General features: G+C 51.4%; 1 protein-coding gene across 1 annotated transcript in view; it reads left to right on the forward strand.

Annotated features, from left to right (window-relative positions):
• Nucleotides 1-20395, forward strand: part of CCDC18 (coiled-coil domain containing 18) — a 164600-nt gene that overhangs the window by 66114 nt on the left and 78091 nt on the right. Inside the window, exons 14-16 of the mRNA XM_075322339.1 lie at nt 1638-1772; nt 4397-4474; nt 4590-4706. Of these exons, the coding sequence (XP_075178454.1) occupies nt 1638-1772; nt 4397-4474; nt 4590-4706 (330 nt within the window). The remainder of the gene's footprint in view (nt 1-1637; nt 1773-4396; nt 4475-4589; nt 4707-20395) is intronic.

Below are 20395 nucleotides of genomic sequence, written 5' to 3' on the forward strand. Positions count from 1 at the left end.
GAAGCCATCTTGCTTACCACTGCGGCCGGTTCCTGTTTTTCCCCGTGGTAGCCCACTTACTCTCTTGCCTCCCTCTCTCACACAGAATCCCGGAAGTGCGCTTAGGATGCACGTGCACACCAGCCCTCTTCTTAAAGGGGCGGTGTGCTATTTGTAGGAAACGCCTCTCGGCTTATGGCTGAGAGGCACTATGTATTTAAAGCGGCCTCCCATTAGGGGAGGTGCCTGTGCAACATCTTCAGTGTTATTTCTAGCTATTTGACTGGTCCTGTGCTGCTGCCCCGCATCTTCAACCTATACTTGAAATTCTGTCAGCCTTCCCTTTCCAGTCTGTCCCGACCATGCCCACAATTCCTGTCAGTAGACGTTGTCCTGCCTGCCTCAGCCATCCCAACTGTACTCTCCTTGCACTAGAGACTGTACCTGCCTATAGCTGTGTCCGGACCTGCCTTGGGGGACAACTGCCACAGTCCCAGTCACTGAACTGGGAATGGTACCTCTGCCTCTCTCATCAAAGGCTAAGCCCGGGTCCCCCCTGTGATCCTGTGGGTCTACAACTCCCGCTTGCTGCCTCTACACCGGCCACAGCCACTATAGTTTTGATAGAGCTGCTGTGTTCTGGCAGCATCCAAGAACTTCTAACCAGCATCGGTAACAGCTGAACGGCGGGGGTGCCAAGTGCTTCATCCTCATATTGATGTCCTATCCTAAAGATAGGCCATCAATTAAAAAGTAGTGGCCAATCTCTCTAAAGGCCCAGTCACACACAACGACTTACCAGCGATCCCGAAAACGATGCGATCTGATAGGGATCGCACGTAAGTCGCTGGGAGGTCGCAGGTGAGATGTCACACAGTCAGATCTTACCAGCGATGCAGGAACAATACAGGTGGCAGTAGCGACCTGTATAACGATCTTAGCAGTCACTGTGACCCTGTCACACAGTGTCAAACACAGCGATGTGTCCTTCCCAGCAGGACATCGCCTTTGAAGAAAATGGCCTGCACCATTCTGCAACGACTAGAGATCTCACAGCAGGGGCCTGATCGCTGGTAGATGTCACACATAACGAGATCGCTAACGGGATCACTATTGCGTCACAGAAACCGTGACTCAGCTGCGATCTCGTTATGTGTGACAGTACCTTAATGTAATTGGCTGTATGTTTTAGGTTGTTTTCATGCTGCAGAATTAATTTGGCGTCAGTCCCCTCCTTTATGTAACTACATGATAGATAAATATAGTGTATAGTATGGCATAAGTTTCTATCCTGCCTTACCCAGCCTTGCTGTTTTACCAAATACAGCATGCAAGAGCATTAAATGTGGGGAAACTCTGGCAACCGAAACATTTCCATTTACATGAAAAAGAATGAATGAGATGACGAATAAATCTAAATTGGTTACTTTTAGTGATACCTTTTTATATCATTGTGCTGTTCAGAGCTGATTATTTAACTTGCCATTGCAAGGTTTAGCATCGGCCTGTCAAAAAAGCTTCTAGTGATGTTTTTTTGTTTTTAATTCCCCCAAATATCACAATTTCTTGTGTGCTATGTATTACATTAAACCAATAACTGTCTGCCATGGGTAATTCACAGTCTAATGTTCCTTCGTTTCCTATTTCAACCCCTAAAGCTCAAATGTCAGCTGGGGATGAAGAACTTGGAAGTGACTGAACAAGAATTTACTATTCATTCGCTCCAAGAAAACGCCGCATCAAAACAGCAGCAGCTGGAGTCTCTGGATAACATGCTGGTGGAAGCCAGGAAGGTATAGTCCATATACTTTATTTTTTACTAGCTGTAGTACCCGGGCGTTGCACGGGGTAGTAACTGTCTCTCTCTCTCTGTCTCTCTTCGAGTTTGTCTGTCTGTCCGTCTCTGTGTGTCTGTCTCTGTCTGTCTCTCTGTCTGTTTCTATCTCTGTCTCTCTCTCTTTCTCTGTGTCTGTGTGTCTCTCTCTGTGTCTGTGTGTCTCTCTCTGTCTCTCTTTCCCCGTCTGTCTCTCTTTCCCCGTCTGTCTCTCTTTCCCCGTCTGTCTCTCTTTCCCCGTCTGTCTCTCTTTCCCCGTCTGTCTCTCTTTCCCCGTCTGTCTCTCTTTCCCCGTCTGTCTCTATCCATCTCCACACCGACATCTTATTACCTCACACATAAGCGTCTTATACTAACAATTAATTTTGTTCCTATAGCAACCACTCATAGCTCCTATTAATAACCTGTAGCTCGCAGCTCCATTGACTTTAATTAAGGCAGGATTTTTGGAGAGTAACTGTAAAGCGTGGGGTTACACTTTCCCGTCCAAACATAGTCTATGACGTTCCCTGAGTCATATGGAGTGTCTGTGCAAAATTTTGTGATTGTAAATGCGACAGTGCGGATTCCTTTAGCGGACATACATACATACATACATACATACATACATACATACATACATACATACATACACTCAGCTTTATATATTAGATTACTATACATTACATTGTTTCCAACATCACAGATCTATAATTCTTACAGCCTGCAGCTTTCATGTTAGTGGACTACAGCCTGCGACAAAAGATGCATAATAGAAATTGATCGTGGGCAACTGAAACCTTACTTACATATAGTTACATCCAGAATATTTGCACAGTGACACAAGTTTGGGCATTTTTAGCTGGTTACCAAAACTTTTTCAAGATACAATTCTGTAATCAATATGAGCTTAAAGTGCAGACTCTCTGCTTTAATTTTAGGGTATTCACATCCTAATTGGAGTAAGGGTTTAGGAATTACAGTTCTTTAATATGTAGTGTGTTAGACTGTTATCTGAAACCCTCTTTAATTGGCTATTCCGTTGTTAATCCAACATCAATTAAGCAGATAAAATGTCTGGAGCTGATTCCAGGTGTGGCATTGCCTTTGGAACCTGCTGCTGTGAACCGACAATGCAGTCAAGTTTGCTTTCAGTGAAAGAGAAACACACCATCAATAGGCTGAAAAGAAAAAAAAAGAGAGAAATCCATCAGAGAGATGGCAGAAATGTTAGGAGTGGCCAAATCAACAGTTTGGTTAATTCAGAAAAAAAAAAAAATCTTGGGAACTCAAAAGATCTTGAAGTCCATGGAAGACAACAGTGCTGGATAATCACAGAATCCTTTCTCAGGGCAGATCAAAGTGCACCTGCGCAAGACCTCACTGTCAGCTAGTGTAGATGATGTACAACGCTGTTGAGACACGGGGGTCAGTGGGTGCTCTCGTCCGCTGGCCCGGCTGCCTTTAGAAAGACAGCATGTCCCAGGTCTCATCCCAACTGAATGCCTGATCTCCTTAATCGTGGGTGGAACACTACTCAGACAACACAGGGTGAGGGAATCACAATATTAAGACTTTATTGGATCCCCAAACAATTAATGGCACATAACACATAACAAGCAAAATCACAAAATGTAACCGGCAACAGTTTCTCACCCTTCCGCTGGCTCACCAGGGGTTAGAATGTCCGTGCTTCAGAGCTTCCAGGGCTACTTAATCCAAACCAGCAGCACCCCGCTTTCGGCAGGCACCCACCGAGAATGGAATAACACCAGATTTAGGAAGCTGGATGAGGGCCGCAAAGCCTGTAGTCAGGTGACTGGATTGTCCCAAGCTGGATTCCTTCTTTAGGTAGTCTTTGATATCTCAGCCAAATCCTTGCATTTGATGCTGAAGTCCATGTAGTGTTTTATAATCCAGGTTCCGTTATGGCTTGCCAATTGGATCCGCAGGTCCTAGAGTGGTAGGATGTAGAAAGAGTCTACCTGGGCAATGAACAGTCCTTATAGCCCTGAGCTTTCCATTCAGACCAGTGGGGTCTTCACGATTGGTGGATAAGAGTGGGCTCTTATTGGCTAGATTTCAAGCTGTATACAAAATATCCTTAGCAGTGATGGTATCTGGCAGAGACGAAGGGGAGACAGCTAAGGCTACTTTCACATTGCGTTTCAGTGGCGCCGTCGGGGCATACGTCCAAATTCCCACCCCCTACCCTCACAGAACGTGTTGCGAACATATGCCCCGACAGGGCCATTGAGTATAAATGGAGCCGACAGAGGAAGCGTATGCTCTGTCTTGCACCATTTTTGGGTGTATATGCTTTTTGCAGGAGGACACCCGAACGTAGTCTGCTATGTCTGGGCATCCGCCTGCAGAAAGACGTATACGCCCGAAAATTTGAAAACATGAGGAAAAGGCGAAAGTGCAAAAAATACGAAAAATTGTCCAGTCTTTTTTAAGGGTTTAATTTATTTTGTGTATTATGTTTATATTGAATAGATGCAATTCTAATGCTTGTGACAGGAACACTTCATGGCATTGTATCCATTTAAAGTATTTTCAATTACACTTTATTTTTTTTTAATAATCCTGTTTTATGCATAGGAACTGGAGCGTCACAGAAAAAACGCAGCTGACAGAATGAAGGTACTTGAGAACCAATTAGAGATTGAAGTTGTGAAGGTAAGATACATGTATACAAATAACATGGCTTATACTATACATGTGCACGGTTTTATGTGCTCCAGTGTTCCAGTATGTTTAGTCCGTGTTGTTTTGGGGTTTTTTTTATTTCCAGGTTAAACAACTGGAGTCGGCCTTAACAGTTTGTAAAGAAGAACTGGGAATATATTTTCAGACAGTAGAAGATAACAGAGAAAGTTTTGAAATTCAGACCAAGAAAAAGTCAGAAGAGGTGAATATCATATAATGATTGACAGCTTCAGTATTTGCACAATTATGGGGAATCCTTTGAACAGCTGGTCTGTGGGGTTGTGGAGAGCCATTTTTGTGCCTATCCTTCTTGGCTCATCCCTCTCTGCCTATCCCTATCTAGGGGCTGATTCCAGCGATGTATCACTTACTGAGCTGCTTATTGTAATTTTGATAATCTACTGCTTATTAATCAGTAATCTTATCATTACAGGACTACTTGGCGTGCTGCAGGTAGTCCAGCATATTCATGAGCTCTGTATAACTTCTAGATCTGCATCAAAATGACAGCAAACCGCTCAGTAAGTAACACATTGCTGGAATCAGGGTCTCTGTCTCTACATTATGCTGCTCTCAGATGAGGGATCAAAAACCTGGTGACAGATTCCTTTTAACTAATGAATGAAAAAATAACCCCATAATAAATTTCTCTGGAAACTGCTTTAGCAATTTTCCTGTATAACTAGACATTTCAGTCACTAATATACAGTGGTGTGCACAAGTCCTGCATAGGATAAATTGATTTTTCAAATTTTAAATGTTTTCTGTCGAATATCTTCGATGCTAATATGACATATTACAGGGAGAGAATGCAAAATTGTTTTCTTTGTCGCTCCATTGGGAGACCCAGACAATTGGGTGTATAGCTTCTGCCTCCGGAGGCCACACAAAGTATTACACTTTAAAAAGTGTAACCCCTCCCCTCTGCCTATACACCCTCCCGTGCATCACGGGCTCCTCAGTTTTTATGCTTTGTGTGGAAGGAGGCACACATCCACTCATGCATTCTCATATTAGTTATATCGGTTGGAAGAAAAGTGGGCCCCCACGGGGCCCCCGGCATGTTCCCTTCTCACCCCACTACGTCGGCGGTGCTGTTAAGGTTGAGGTACCCATTGCGGGTACAAAGGCCGGAGCCTCATGCCGTTTTCCTTCATCATCCCTTAGCGGCTCTGGGAGAAGTGGGATCCTGACCGGTCATCCAGTTACTGGGACCGTGCTCCCTCCGCAGCCCCTGTGGGAATCTGCCGGACAGGTGTCTATTTATCCTCAGGGACCGGGCCCTGCATCTCTAAGGTACTCTGTGTCCCCATGGGGGCTGTGCATGGAGCGCCTTCATCCCGGACGCTGCAGCAGCTGCTGATTTGTGAAGACCGGCGGACTTCCGCGCCGACCGCGCCTGCTTGTCGGCCGCGGTCCTAAATTTAGTCCCCGGCTTCATTGCGGCCTAGTAGCAAAACTCCCGCCCCCGGGCCTGTCTGTCAGGGGTAAGGGCGGGACTGCCGACCTGACGTCGGATGTGAGGGCCGGAGCATCCTGTATTTCTTTATCGTTCCTATGGGAGACCCAGACCATGGGTGTATAGCTACTGCCTCCGGAGGACACACAAAGTTACTACACTCAAAACGTGTAGCTCCTCCCTCCTAGCATATACACCCCCTGCTAGCCAGTCCTAGCCAGTTTTCAAGCTTTGTGTCAGGAGGGCACACACATGCATCCTTTTTTGATTTTTCATTTTTTCTAAAGATTTGGAAGAAAAGCGGGTCCACTGGACCCCCGGCATGTCCCTTCACACTCCCCTGGCGGCAGTGCTGTTAAGGTTGACTTCAGGGCAGAAATCCCTTCATGCCGCGCTCCTTCACCATCCCTTATGGGCTCTGGCTTGAAGTTAGAGCCAACACGGTTCTCACTGCCTTGCAGGAGACCGGCCTCCATCCGCAGCCCTTTGGCAGGACCCTGCTGGATGGAGCACTGGACCCCCACCCCACCAGGGATTGGACCCTGCGTCTCAAAGCTAAGTATAGAGACGTTGTTCAAGGGTCCTTCTACAATGTGAATTTATTGAGGGGACAGTGATTTATGTTGATAATGCTGCTTTTTACAGTTTTTCCGGCCGGTTTCTCAGTTTTTACTGAGTACCGCGCCGATGATGCCTGATTTTCGGCCGCATGTATAACTCTAGGCCCCGGCTTCAGCCGCGGCCTAGTTTCGTTTTGTTCCCCTGCATGTTACTCATGCAAGGGGACACTGCAGCGCCGCCCGCCGGCCGCTCTGCACAGGGGACGACACTCCGTTTTAGGAGATGATTCCCTCCCCTGTACATGCCTTAGCCCTCCGATTCCCGCTCCTAGGTTAACCCCCGCCCCCCCCCCTCACTCTGGCGCCATTTTCTCAGCGTTCTTAGTACGCTGATCGGCGCTGGCTGCTCTGCAGCAGAGGGAGTGGATATATGGCTGGGGGTCCAGGCTTGGAACCTGAGGGGGCACTCACAATAGCGGCCTGATAAGTCACAACCTCTGGCTGTGCACTTTTATACACGATCACGGCATTCTGAGGGAGTTAATTCTTTATTATAGAACCTCCTCAGCAGCATGTCTCACACTAGGAGCAAAGCTCCAAGGCTGTATACTACATGTTCTGCATGTAAACTCATATTGCCTGAACCGGCACGGACCCACACTGTAATGGTCCTTATGTGGTGCCTCTGCCTGGAGTCTCCCCAGGCTGACCCCTGTCTTGGGTATTCTAGACATTCTAGAAATAGCCCCCCACCTCTGCAGCATGTCTCACAGAGCGAGGCTGCAGGCTGTTTTTGGTATCCACTGCTGGTAGTCTCGTACGGCTGTACCGAGCTCATAACCACTGTGGCCCCTCAGCTTGGAGGCTCATTCAGGGTCCCTCCAGCTGCTCCGGTCGATGGCTGACCCCTGGGGGAATCTTTTTTTCCAGGGGTCGGCCTGTCCCGGCATCTGCTGAGCATGCAGCCCCCTTCTCAGGGCGTTTTCTGCTCGCTCAGCAAGGCTCTCAGACCCCGTCCTCCTGACAGGGAGACGCAGGGTCCCCTGTCCTCCCCGTCCCGCAGCTCCGATTACGAGCTGACTCCTTGGACGAGGAGGATGTCACGGACGCTACTTTAGGTACTTTGATCCGTCCGTAGGTGACGCGGATGCGACTGATTGGATTGCGTCCATTATACTTGTATTGGACCTCCATCCGCCTGTATCAGGGGAGTATTCCCCGCTGGCAGTAAGGCATCAGTATACCTTTAACAAGACGAGGAGTGTGTTCCTTAACCACTCCAGTTTTCAGGCGTCCAAGCCCACAGCCTGTCCTGCAGATCCCACAACGGGGTTCTGCTGCCTGTCTCCCCCTCCCATCAGAGGTGGTCAAGGAGTGTACTCATTCGCCAAGGGTGGCCACTCCGGTGTCTAGACTTTCAGCCCGGATAGTTGTATCAGTGGCTGACGGCACCTCTATAAGGATCCCACGGTACATTAATTTTGTACTGGACCTCAATCCGCCGGAGTTACCTTATCTAGGTGAACACAACGTGTGTTCCTTAACGACCCCGGTTTTCAGGTCCCTGTGACCAGCCCAGGGTCCGCTCTGACAGTCGCTTCCCATGAAGCGTGATTCTGAGGACTGTGTTTCCCCTGTCCACCAATAGTGGTCAAGAAGTGGGCTCATTCACCTCAGGTGGCTCTGCCCGGACCGTTATGTCAGTGGCTGATGGCTCCTCAGAGGAGATGCATTCCCTCACAGGGACCCTATGCCCAAAACGGTTGCCTGAACTTCCAGACTTCAGTCTTTTCATCCTCTGCCTAGGTCTGCCATGCTGGACACCGCACGGCGGTGGTCTTGGCTACTTTCCTCGCTGTCCGCAGGCTCCTGTGGCTTCGGAAATGGAGGGCAGATGCCTCTATAGAGGTTCCTTGCTGGGCTCCTCTTTGGTGGGACCAGTCTCTTCGGAACCGACTGGATGAAATTTAGGAAGCTCTTGGCGGGGAGAGTTCTTCCTTGCCACAAACCTAAACCAGGGAACCTGTCCAGGGCAGGAATCAGTTGAGGTTTCGGTGGTTTCCGTTCCTCCATCTGATCGTCCTCTAGCTCGGCCTAGGTTCATAGAACCAATTGGCTTGAAGCTGCGTCTTCAGAAGACCGCAGGAGATGCTGCCACTTAGTCAGCTCCCTCCGAGCTATCTAGCCACGCCAACCTCCTCCTAGTCGGTGGCAGGCTCTCTCCACTTGGCGACGTATGGTTCTAACACGTCTCCGTTCAGTGGGGGCGGGATTATATCTCCCATGGCTACAGGATGGAGTTCTGTCCACCCGCCAAACAGATTTTTTCTGTTACCTCCTCCCGGCTCCAAGGCCGCCGCCTTCTCATAAGCCGTGGCATTTCTTGCAGGCCAATGGAGTAATTGTACCGAATCCCGACTGGGAACGGTTCTGAGATTTTTGTTTAAATCTATTTCTAGTCCCCGAAGAGGGCGGTGCCTTCCGACCTGGATCTTTAGCTTTTCAAGCATGGTCAGGTGTGGCGTTTTCACATGGAGTCTCGGTCTTGTTCCGTGTGTTTTTTTCACCGGATCAATCAAGAACCCAAGGAGATTCCCTCGCAGCCTTCGGCATCAGAGATGCTTTTCTGCAACGGTCAATCGCAGTTTCACACCAGCGTTGACTGCGTTTTGCCATCAGAGCGGTCCAATTCGTGGCTCTTCCCTTGGGGTTGGCCACGGCCCCTCGAGTATTCTCATTGCGGCTGCTGTGATTAGGGTCCTGCACCCCTAGGGATTGACAGTGATCGTTTGCCCTAGACGGCCTTCTTCTCAGGCCTTCATCCAGTGCAGACTCTTAGCAGAGTATTTCGCTTACTCTCGCCACTCTAACCTATTCGGGTGGCTTGTCATTCTGTTCAAGTCCACTCTGACTTCGAACCAGAGGCTCTCAAGGACGCAATTCGAGACTGTCGGCTCTTGTGAAGCCGCTCTTAGTCGATAAGTAGTCCCTCCGCTGGCGGTCGACGTCGTTCTATCAGACACCAAATACAGGTGCTGGTCAGACGGTGGCGTCAATGGAAGCGATTCCTTGCCCAGTTTCTCCTGTGCCCTCTGAGACTGGATGTTGTCCGCTGTACACGCGAACTCCCTCCTTCCACGGGGTGGTGGCTTTGCCACTGACCTGGGGCTCGTTTTCAGGGGTGGTTTCGACCACTCTGTCTCAGGGACGCTCCTTCCTGGCCCCGTCCCAGGTGATTCTCACCAGGGTGCTGGTCTTTCTGCCTTGGGAGCATTATATCTCCACCGCGGAGCGCAGGGCGCTTGGACTCTGTCCGAATCAGCCCTCTAGATCAATGGGCTAGAAATCAGAGCTGTATTCTAGCTCTCTAAGCCTTCACCATTTGTTGGCGGCTAGGCACATTCGAGTTCAGTCGGATAACGTTACAGCGTTTTCCTACATCAATTTCCAGATCGGGACACTCAGCCGCCTGGCAATCTTGGCGCCTCAACATTCTTCACTGGACAAGGGACTCCTAGTCCACCGTATCCGCAGCCCACATCCTAGATGTCAAAACTGCGGGCAGATTATTTCAGCTGTCCAACCGTGGTCCACAATCCTCAGGTTTTGCGGTAGACACACTGGTTCATGTTTGATCCCAGCTTCGTCTCTACCTCTTGCCCAGAGCCCTGCACAAGATCAGGGAAGGGGGCCGTCGGGTCATTCTCTTACAGACTGACCCAGGCAGGCTTCGTATCCTGACCTGCTCTTTCTGTCCGTTGGATTGCCATGGCATCTTCCGGTCCGTCCAGACCTTTTCTCAGAAGGTCCGTTTTTTCCGTCAGAATTCTGGATTCTCGGATTGACGGCGTAGCTATTGAGTCCTGGATCTTGGCGACTTCTGGTATCCTTCCTGAAGTCATCTCCGCTATGACTCGAGCTCCAAGGTGTCCTTGGACCTTTTTAGCCTTGCCGACCCTCCTGTCCCTTCCACAGTCCGGTCTACAGCTAGGACTATCCCTCATTAAGGGACAGGTCTCCGTTCTGTCGGTATGTGCCAGCGGCGTATCGTCCGGCTGGCTCCGGTGCTCTCCTTTAAGGGCGCGTCTCACATCATTCCGCCTTTCCGGCGGTCTATGGAGCCCTGGGACCTTAATCCGGTTCTCCCGGTTCCCGGAAACCCCCCTTTGCGCTTCTTAGGGAGGTTTCTTTGTTTCATCTTTCACAGAAAGTAGTCTTTCTAGTGGCTATAATTTCCTGCCAGGGAGTTCTGGCTGCACTCTCTCTGAGTCACCCCCTTTTTTGGTCTTTTGCATCAAGACAAGGTGGTCTCCGTCCGACTCCGGACTTTTTTCCCTAAGGTGGTTACTGCTTCCACCTTATCCGGGGCAATTTTCCTGCCTTCCTTTTGTCCGGCTCCTCTTCATCGCTTGAGAAAGCGTTGCATATCCTGGATCTGGTGCGGGCGCCCCGGATCTAGGTGTCTCGCACCGCCGTTATTAGGCGGTGCACCTCTCTCTAGTACTGACTGCTAGTCAGCATAGCGGTCTCTCTGCATCTAAGCCGACCCTTGTTCGTTAGCTTAGGTCGGCCATTTCCGAGGCCTACAAGTGTACTCAAGTGCCTTCCCCGCTGGGGATCAGAGCACATTTGATCAGACCTGTCGGTGCCTTTTCGGCTTTCAGGCTACGGCTCAGTAGGTCTGTCAGACGGCAGCTCGAATTAGTCTGCATACTTTTTCGAAGCTCTATCCAAGGCATGCTCTTGCTTTGGCAGACGCGGGCTTCGGCAGACGCATCTTTCAGGTGTCTGTCGCCCATTTGTGAAGTTGGGTTTTCCTGCTTCTCAGTTGTCTGTTTATTCCCACCCATGGACTGCTTTGGGACGTCCCATGGTCTGGGTCTCCCATAGGAACGATAAAGAAAAAGAGAATTTTGTTTACTTACCGTAAATTCTTTTTCTTATAGTTCCGTCATGGGAGACCCAGCACCCTCCCTATTGCCTGTTGGCAAGTTTCTTGTTCCGTGTGTCTTCACCGGCTGTTGTTGTAGACAGAGGCTCCGGTTATTCCGGGTTTTACTCTATCTCTACTTGTGGGTGGATGTCCTCCTTCAGCTTTTGCACTAAACTGGCTAGGACTGGCTAGCAGGGGGTGTATATGCTAGGAGGGAGGAGCTACACGTTTTGAGTGTAGTAACTTTGTGTGTCCTCCGGAGGCAGTAGCTATACACCCATGGTCTGGGTCTCCCATGACGGAACTATAAGAAAAAGAATTTACGGTAAGTAAACAAAATTCTCTTTGTTTCCTCCCCCCTCACTGATCACTGTGGGGACCCCAGATTCCCGCACTTTTCTAGCGCCGCCCACTGCTCCCTCCTCCCCAGAGAGCTCCAGCAGCCATTTTTTTGACATTCTGCCGGTGGAGGATTTCCAGGAAAGAGCTCTGCAACTCTGGGAGACCTAAGGCAGGGAATCTGGAGGACACACGCTCCGCTTTTTAGCGGTCGGTAAGCCACACCGGTCACCCGGTGCTGGTCCCCCTAGGGTGCCGGAATAGATACACTATATATATATATATATATATATATATATATATATATATATATATATATATATATATATATATATATATATATATATATATATATATATATATATATATATATATATATATATTCATCGTTCCTTATGGGAGACCCAAACCATGGGTGCATAGCTTCTGCCTCCGGAGGACACACAAAGTACTACACTAAAAGTGTAGCTCCTCCCTCCGAGCATATACACTCCCCGGATGACAAATCCAACCAGTTCAATGCTTTGTGTTCAGGAGGTCACACACACACATGCATCCTCTGATTTTTTTGATTTCAAAGATTTAGAAGAAAAGCGGGTCCAATCTGGACTCCCGGCATGTCCCTTCTCACCCCACTGTGTCGGCGGTGCTGTTAAGGTTGATATTACAAGGCTGGAGCCTTCACATGCCGCGCTCCTTCACCATCCCTCGGGCTCTGGCTTGAAGTGGGAGCCATCACGGTTCTCTCTGCTTTGCAGGAGACCGGTCTCCATCCGCAGCCCTTTTCAGGACCCTGACGGACGGAGCGATCATCCCCCAGGGACCTGGCACCTGCGTCTCACAAGCTAAGTACTGAGACGTTATTACCACAGACGGTGGTCTTTCCAGGGGTCCCTTGTACTTTATTATTGGGGGAGAGTGTGTTTTATAACTATGTTAACATTTCCGGCCGGTTCTCCAGTTTTCACTGGAGAACCGCGCCGATGGTGCCTGCACGCTGGCCGCATGTTTAAATCTAGGCTTCGCCTGAGGCCTAGTTTCGATTTCGATTCTCTACCCCTGCATGTCAGTCAGTGCAGGGGACAGTGTGGCTCCGCCCAGCGGCTATTCAGCACAGGGAAGGGACACTCCTCACTGAGGAAAGATTCCCTCCCCTGTATGCCTCATTTGCCCTCCGTCCTGCTCTCAGAGTAGGCCCCGCCCCCTCTCCTCGCTGTGGACGCCATTTTCTCAGCGTTCTCAATGTCTGCATAACACATTGTGGAATGGGGGCCTGGGACAGAGCCCCCACTTCTGGGGGATCTGGAGGGCACAGAGATTGTTAAACGGTCTGGCAGCCACAACCTCCGGTTGTGCAGCTGCTTATACACTCTGTTTATATTCTCTGCTGGGGGTCATTCTGGACAGTGCCCCCACTTCTGGGGGATCTGGAGGGCACAGAGATGTTCCTATGTTAAAGGGTCTGGCAAGCCACAACCTCCGGTTGTGCAGCTGCTTATATACCCTGTTTATATACTCTGCTGGGGGTCTCTCTGGACAGAGCCCCCACTTCTGCAGCATGTCTTTTATCAGAGCAGGGCTGCAAGGCTGTTTTTATTATGCACCGCATGTAGACTCGTACTGTCTGTACCGAGCACATAACCATTGTGATGCCTGTTCTAACATAGTGGTGCCGCAGCCTGGAAGGGTCCCTCCGGCTGCTCCGGCTCCGGTTGCTGAACCCCCCGGCTTGAGTAGAATCCCTCTCTCCAGGGGACAGCTGTCCCGGACACTGCTGAGCATGCATCAGCCCCCTTCTCAGGGCGCTTCTGCTGCTACGGCTCGCTCAGCAAAGCTCACAGAGGATTCTTCATATGGCTCAGACCCCGTCCTCCTAAAATGGAGACGCAGGGTCCCCTTTCCTTCCTCGTCCCGCGGCTCTGATTCACGAGCTGACTCGCAGGACGGGGAGGATGCCTTTACTAGGGGCTCGGACGCTACTCCATGTACCATATTGTCCGAAGGTGACGCAGATGCTAATCATTTGATTGCGTCCATTATATTTGTACTGGACCTCAATCTGCCTGTATCAGGGGAGCAACCCCCTCTACCAGGAAAGCATCAGTATACCTTGCCTAGGAGAACGGGGAGTGTGTTCTTTAGCCACTCCAGTTTTTTCAGGCCACTGTGACCAAACCCAGAGCCTGTCCTGACAGACGCTTCCCAAAGCGTAGTTCTGATGACTGTTTCCCCCTTCCACCAGTGGTGGTCAAGCAGGGGGCTCATTCACCAAGGGTGGACCCTACGGTGTCTAGTCTCTCAGCCCGGACAGTTGTGTCAGTGGCTGACGGCACCTCTCTAAGGATCCCACTGTCCGCCAAGTTGTCCTGGCCAAATCTATATACGGCGGCAGGGGCCTCGTTCTCCCCATCTTTTGCAGCAGTGCTGGCTCTCAAAGCCATCTCTGCTTCTCGGGAGAAGAAGCGTTCCCTCACCAGGGTCTTTATGCCCGACATGGTTGTCTTAACTTCCAGACTTCAGTCTTTTCATCCTATAGCTGGAGACTGTCACCGCACTGCGGTGGCCTCGGCTACTTCCCTCGCTATCCGCAGGTTCCTGTGGCTTCGAGAGTGGAAGGCAGATGCTTCTTAAGAAGTTCCTTGCTGGATTCCCTTTTGCTGGGACCAGTCTATTCGGTGAACAACTGGATGAAATCATTAAGGAAGTTTTTGGCAAGAAGAGTACTTCCATGCCACAACCCAGAAAACCTTTCCAGGGCAGGAACCAGTCGAGGTTTCGTTCCTTTCGTTTCCTCTAACTGGTCATCCTCTAAGCCCTCGGCCTCGTCCACTAACTTAGCCAAGGTCCGTAAACGGCAGGAGCTGCTGCCACCAAGGCAGCCTCCCCTTGATTATCTGGCCGCGCCAGTAACGTCCTTGGTCGGTGGCAGGCTCTCCCTCTTGGGCGACGTGTGGTTTCAACACGTCTTCGTTCAGTGGGTGTAGGTTACCATCTCCCACGGCTACAGAATAGAATTCTATCCAGCCGCCAAACAGATTTTTTCTGTCAACTCCCCCCTGCTCCAAGGCCGCCGCCTTCTCACAGGCCGTGGCACTCTTGCAGGCCAATGGAATAATTGTACCAGTTCCCGACTGGGAATGGTTCTGAGATTTCTACTCAAATCTCTTCCTAGTCCCCGAAAAGGACGGTGCTTTCCGACCTGGATCTCAAGCTTCTCAACAAGCATGTTCAGGTGCGGCAATTTTGCATGGAATCTCTGCGATCAGTCAATGACCCAAGGAAATTTCTTGGCATCCATCGACATCAGAGATGTCTATCTGCATGTGCCATTCGCAGTTTCTCACCAGCGTTGGCTACGTTTTGTATTTGGAGAGGAACATTTCCAATTCGTGGATCTCCCCTTTGGGTTAGCCACGGCCCCTCGTGTATTCACCAGTTGCGGTTCAGCGCCTCCAGGGGTTGGTAGTGATTCCTTACCTGGACGACCTTCTAGTCAGGGTTCATCCAGTGCAGACTCTCAGCGGAGTGTCTCGCTCACTCTCAGCGGAGTGTCTCGCTCACTCTCAGCGGAGTGTCTCGCTCACTCTCAGCGGAGTGTCTCGCTCACTCTCAGCGGAGTGTCTCGCTCACTCTCAGCGGAGTGTCTCGCTCACTCTCAGCGGAGTGTCTCGCTCACTCTCGCCACGCTTGCAAGTCCACTCTGACCCCGACCCAGGAACTTATGTACCTAGGGATGCAATTCGAGACTCTGCTGGCACTTGTGAAGCTGCCCTTAGTCAAACAGCAGTCCCTTCATCTGGCGGTTCGCTTTCTGCTGAGGCTCCGCCGTCGTTCCATCAGGCACCTCATGCAGGCGCTGGGTCAGATGGTGGCGTCAATGGAAGCGGTTCCCCTTCCCAGTTCCATCTGCGTCCCCTGCAGCTGGACATTTTCCGCTGTTGGGACAAGGGACCTCTTCCTTGCACAGGCTGGTGGCTCTGTCGCCACAGACCAGGAGCTCTCTTAAGTGGTGGCTTCGGCCCCTTTCTCTGTCCCAGGGACGCTCCTTTTTGGCCCCGTCCTGGGTGATTCTCACCACGGATGCCAGTCTATCCGGCTGGGGAGCAGTGTTTCTACACCACCGAGCACAGGGCACTTGGACCCCGTCCGAATCAGCCCTCTCGATCAATGTGCTGGAAATCAGGGCTGTACTCCTAGGACTCGCAGCCGCCTAGCAATGTTGGAAGTTCAACGTATCCTTCAGTGGACGGAGGACTCCAAGTCCTCCATATCCGCAGTCCACATCCCAGGCGTAGAAAACTGGGAGGCAGATTATCTCAGCCGTCAAACCGTGGACAGCGGCGAGTGGGCCCTGCATCCGGCAGTGTTCCGGTCAATTTAGCAGGCGGGGCACTCCGGAAGTGGATCTAATGGCATCCCGGCACAACAACAAGGTCCCGGTTTACGTGGCTCGCTCCCACGATCCTCAGGCCTTGGCAGCGGACGCGCTGGTTCCAGATTGGTCCCAGTTCCGTCTGGCCTAAGTGTTTCCCCCTCTAGCTCTCTTGCCCAGAGTCCTGCGCAAGATCAGAATGGAGGGCCGTTGGGTCGTACTCATCGCCCCAGACTGGCCCAGGCGAGCTTGGTTCCCAGACCTGCTCCGTCTGTCCGTAGAGGTGCTGTGGCATCTCCCGGACCGGCCAGACCTTCTCTCAGAAGGACCGTTTTCCGCCAGAATTCTGCGGCTCTCAGATTGACGGCGTGGCTCTTGAGTCCTGGATCCTGACGGCTTCAGGCATTCCCTCTGAGGTCATCTCCACCATGACTCAGGCTCGGAAGTCTTCCTCGGCCAAGATTTACCACAGGACTTGGAGGATTTTCCTGTCCTGGTGTCGCTCTTCCGACCATGCTCCTTGGCCGTTCTCCTTGCCGACCATCCTGTCTTTTCTACAGTCCGGTCTACAGCTGGGACTGTCCCTCAACTCCCTCAAGGGACAGGTGTCGGCTCTGTCGGTATTGTTCCAGCGGCGTATCGCCCGACTGGCTCAGGTGCGCACCTTCATGCAGGGCGCATCTCACATCATTCCGCCTTACCGGCGGTCTCTGGATCCCTGAGGCCTTAATCTGGTCCTCATGGCCTTACAGAAACCCCCCTTTGAGCCTCTTAGGGAGGTTTCGTTGTTTCGTCTTTCACAGAAAGTGGTCTTTCTGGTGGCCATAATTTCTCTCAGGAGAGTCTCTGATTTGACTGTGCTCTCTTCGGAGTCACCCTTTTTGGTTTTTCACCAAGACAAGGTGGTTCTCCGTCCGACTCCGGGCCTTCTCCCTTTGTTCGGCCCCTGTGCATCGCTTTGAGAAAGCGTTGCATGCTTTAGATTTGGTGCGGACGCTCCGGATCTATGTGTCACGCACCGCTGTTTTTTTAGGCGGTGCACCTCTCTTTTTGTGCTGACCACACGTCAGCGCAACGGTTTCTCGGTTTCTAAACCGACCCTAGCTCGTTGGATTAGGTCGGCCATTTCCGATGCCTACCAATGTTCTCAGGTGCCTCCCCCGCCGGGGATTAAGGCGCACTCGACCAGAGCTATCGGTGCCTCTTGCGCTACGGCTCAGCAGGTCTGTCAGGCTGCCATTTGGTCTAGTCTGCACACCCTTTCGAAGCACTACCAAGTGCATGCTCATGCTTCGGCAGATGCGAGCTTGGGCAGACGCATCCTTCGGACGGCTGTCGCCCATTTGTGAAGTTAGGTTTGCCTACTTCTCGGTTTCTGTTTATTTCCCACCCATGGACTGCTTTGAGACGTCCCATGGTTTGGGTCTCCCATAAGGAACGATGAAGAAAAAGAGAATTTTGTTACTTACCGTAAATTCTTTTTCTTATAGTTCCGACATGGGAGACCCAGCACCCTCCCTATTGCCTGTTGGCAGCTTTCTTGTTCCGTGTGTTTTCACCGGCGGTTGTTGTAGACAGAGGTTCCGGTTATTCCGGGTTTTACTCTATCTCTACTTATGGGTGGATGTCCTCCTTCAGCTTTGGCACTAAACTGGTTGGATTTGTCATCCGGGGAGTGTATATGCTCGGAGGGAGGAGCTACACTTTTAGTGTAGTACTTTGTGTGTCCTCCGGAGGCAGAAGCTATACACCCATGGTTTGGGTCTCCCATGTCGGAACTATAAGAAAAAGAATTTACGGTAAGTAAACAAAATTCTCTTTCTGTTCGGTCGGGCTATATACCTTTTCCCATATACCCTCAGTGATCACTCTCCTAGGAGACAACAGCATGTCGTCCACAAGGAGCAAGGGTGCCAAGGCACAGGGTTATTTTGCGGCCTGTACCTCTTGTGCGGCTATGTTACCTGCGGGTTCCACCTACCCTCACTGTGTGCAATGCTCGACCCCTGTTTTGCTTGCTCAGCCGGAGCCTCGGTCACTAGTGGGCCCCTTGGCTCAGGTAGACCCCCCTGCTCCCCCTGTCCAGGCGGCAGGGACAGAGTTTGCCGTTTTTGCTGAGAAACTCTCTGAGTCACTTTCACAATCCATGGCTCAGTCTATGGACAAATGGTCTGCCAAGCTGCTTGAAGCTTTGCAGTCCAGACCGGTCCTTACACAGGCCCCGGGCCCTGTTGGATCGTCCCCTCCAGGCCCCTCTCTGTCCGCGCCGCAGCGCGCTCCCAGGGGGGGCCCTAGGTCTCACGTGGAGGACTCCTGCCCGGACCACAGTCCCAGACCGGCTAAGCGGGCTCGCTGGGAATCTTCCCCGACTTCTTCACGCTGCTCGGGTTCCCAGCTTGAGGACTCTCTGGAGGACGAGGCGGACGTCGCAGCTCAGGGCTCTGACCCTGACGTTGCTCTCAATCTTGATACACCTGAAGGGGACGCCATAGTAAATGACCTTATCTCGTCCATCAACCAGGTGTTAGATATATCTCCCCCGCCGCCACCTGTAGAGGAGTCGACTTCTCAGCAGGAGAAACACCAGTTTCGGTTCCCTAAACGTACACGGAGTGCGTTTTTCGATCACTCTAACTTCAGAGATGCTGTCCAGAAGCCCAGAGCGGTTCCGGACAAGCGCTTTACTAAGCACCTTACTGACACACGTTACCCCTTCACCTCTGACGTTGCTAGATCTGTGGTATCGGTTGCAGATGGCTCATCGCTAAAGGATGCCACTGACAGGCAGATAGAGCTCCTGGTGAAATCCATCTATGAAGCCACGGGCGCGTCTTTTGCCCCGGCTTTTGCAGCCGTGTGGGCACTCCAAGCTATCTCAGCTTGTCTGGCTGAGATTAATGCGGTCACACGTAATTCTGCTCCGCAGGTTGCGTCTTTGACTTCTCAGGCATCAGCTTTTTCTTCCTACGCCATGAACGCAGTTCTAGACTCTGCTAGCCGTACAGCGGTGGCATCCGCTAATTCTGTGGCAGTCCGCAGGACCATGTGGCTGCGCGAATGGAAGGCAGACTCGGCTTCCAAGAGGTTCTTAACCGGTTTGCCGTTTTCTGGCGACCGATTGTTTGGCGAACGATTGGATGAGATTATTAAGGAATCCAAGGGAAAGGACTCCTCCTTACCCCAGTCCAAACCGAAGAGACCTCAGCAACGGAAAATACAATCGAGGTTTCGGTCCTTTCGTCCCTCCGCCAAGCCCCAATCCTCTTCGTCCAACAGGCCGGAGAAAGGCCAGAGGAACTCCTATGTGTGGCGGGCTAAGCCACGCCCCCAAAAACCCGCCGGAGGCAATGCCTCCAAGGCGGCCTCTTCATGACTCTCGGCATCCCCGAACCGCATCCTCGGTCGGTGGCAGGCTCTCCCGCTTTTGCGACGCCTGGTGGCCACATGTTCAAGACCGATGAGTGAGAGACATTCTGTCTCACGGTTACAAGATAGAGTTCAGCTCTCGTCCCCCGACTCGTTTCTTCAGAACCTCTCCGCCCCCCGCGCGGGCCGATGCACTTTTTCAGGCGGTGGACGCTCTGAAGACAGAAGGAGTTGTGATCCCTGTTCCCCCCCCCAGGAACATGGTCGCGGCTTTTACTCCAACTTGTTCGTGGTGCCAAAGAAGGACGGTTCGTTCCGTCCCGTTCTGGACCTCAAACTACTCAACAGACATGTGAGCATCAGACGGTTTCGGATGGAATCTCTCCGCTCGGTCATCGCATCGATGTCACATGGAGACTGCCTAGCATCGATCGACATCAAGGATGCTTATCTCCATGTGCCGATCGCACCCGAACATCAACGCTTTTTGCGTTTCGCCATCGGGGACGAACACCTTCAGTTCGTGGCATTGCCTTTCGGCCTGGCGACAGCCCCACGGGTGTTCACCAAGGTCATGGCATCTGTTGTGGCGGTCCTACACTCTCAGGGCCACTCGGTGATTCCCTACTTAGACGATCTTCTGGTCAGGGCACCCTCTCAGATGGCGTGTCAAAACAGCCTTACCGTCGCTCTGGCGACTCTCCAGCAGTTCGGGTGGATCATCAACTTCCCAAAATCCAAGTTGACACCGACCCAATCACTGACTTACCTCGGGATGGAGTTTCATACTCAGTCAGCGGTAGTCATGCTACCGCTGGACAAACGGCTTTCTCTGCAGGCAGGGGTGCAATCTCTTCTTCGG

The sequence above is a fragment of the Anomaloglossus baeobatrachus genome, chromosome 8 (genome assembly GCF_048569485.1).
Source record: "Anomaloglossus baeobatrachus isolate aAnoBae1 chromosome 8, aAnoBae1.hap1, whole genome shotgun sequence".
In the NCBI taxonomy this organism is placed as follows: domain Eukaryota; kingdom Metazoa; phylum Chordata; class Amphibia; order Anura; family Aromobatidae; genus Anomaloglossus; species Anomaloglossus baeobatrachus.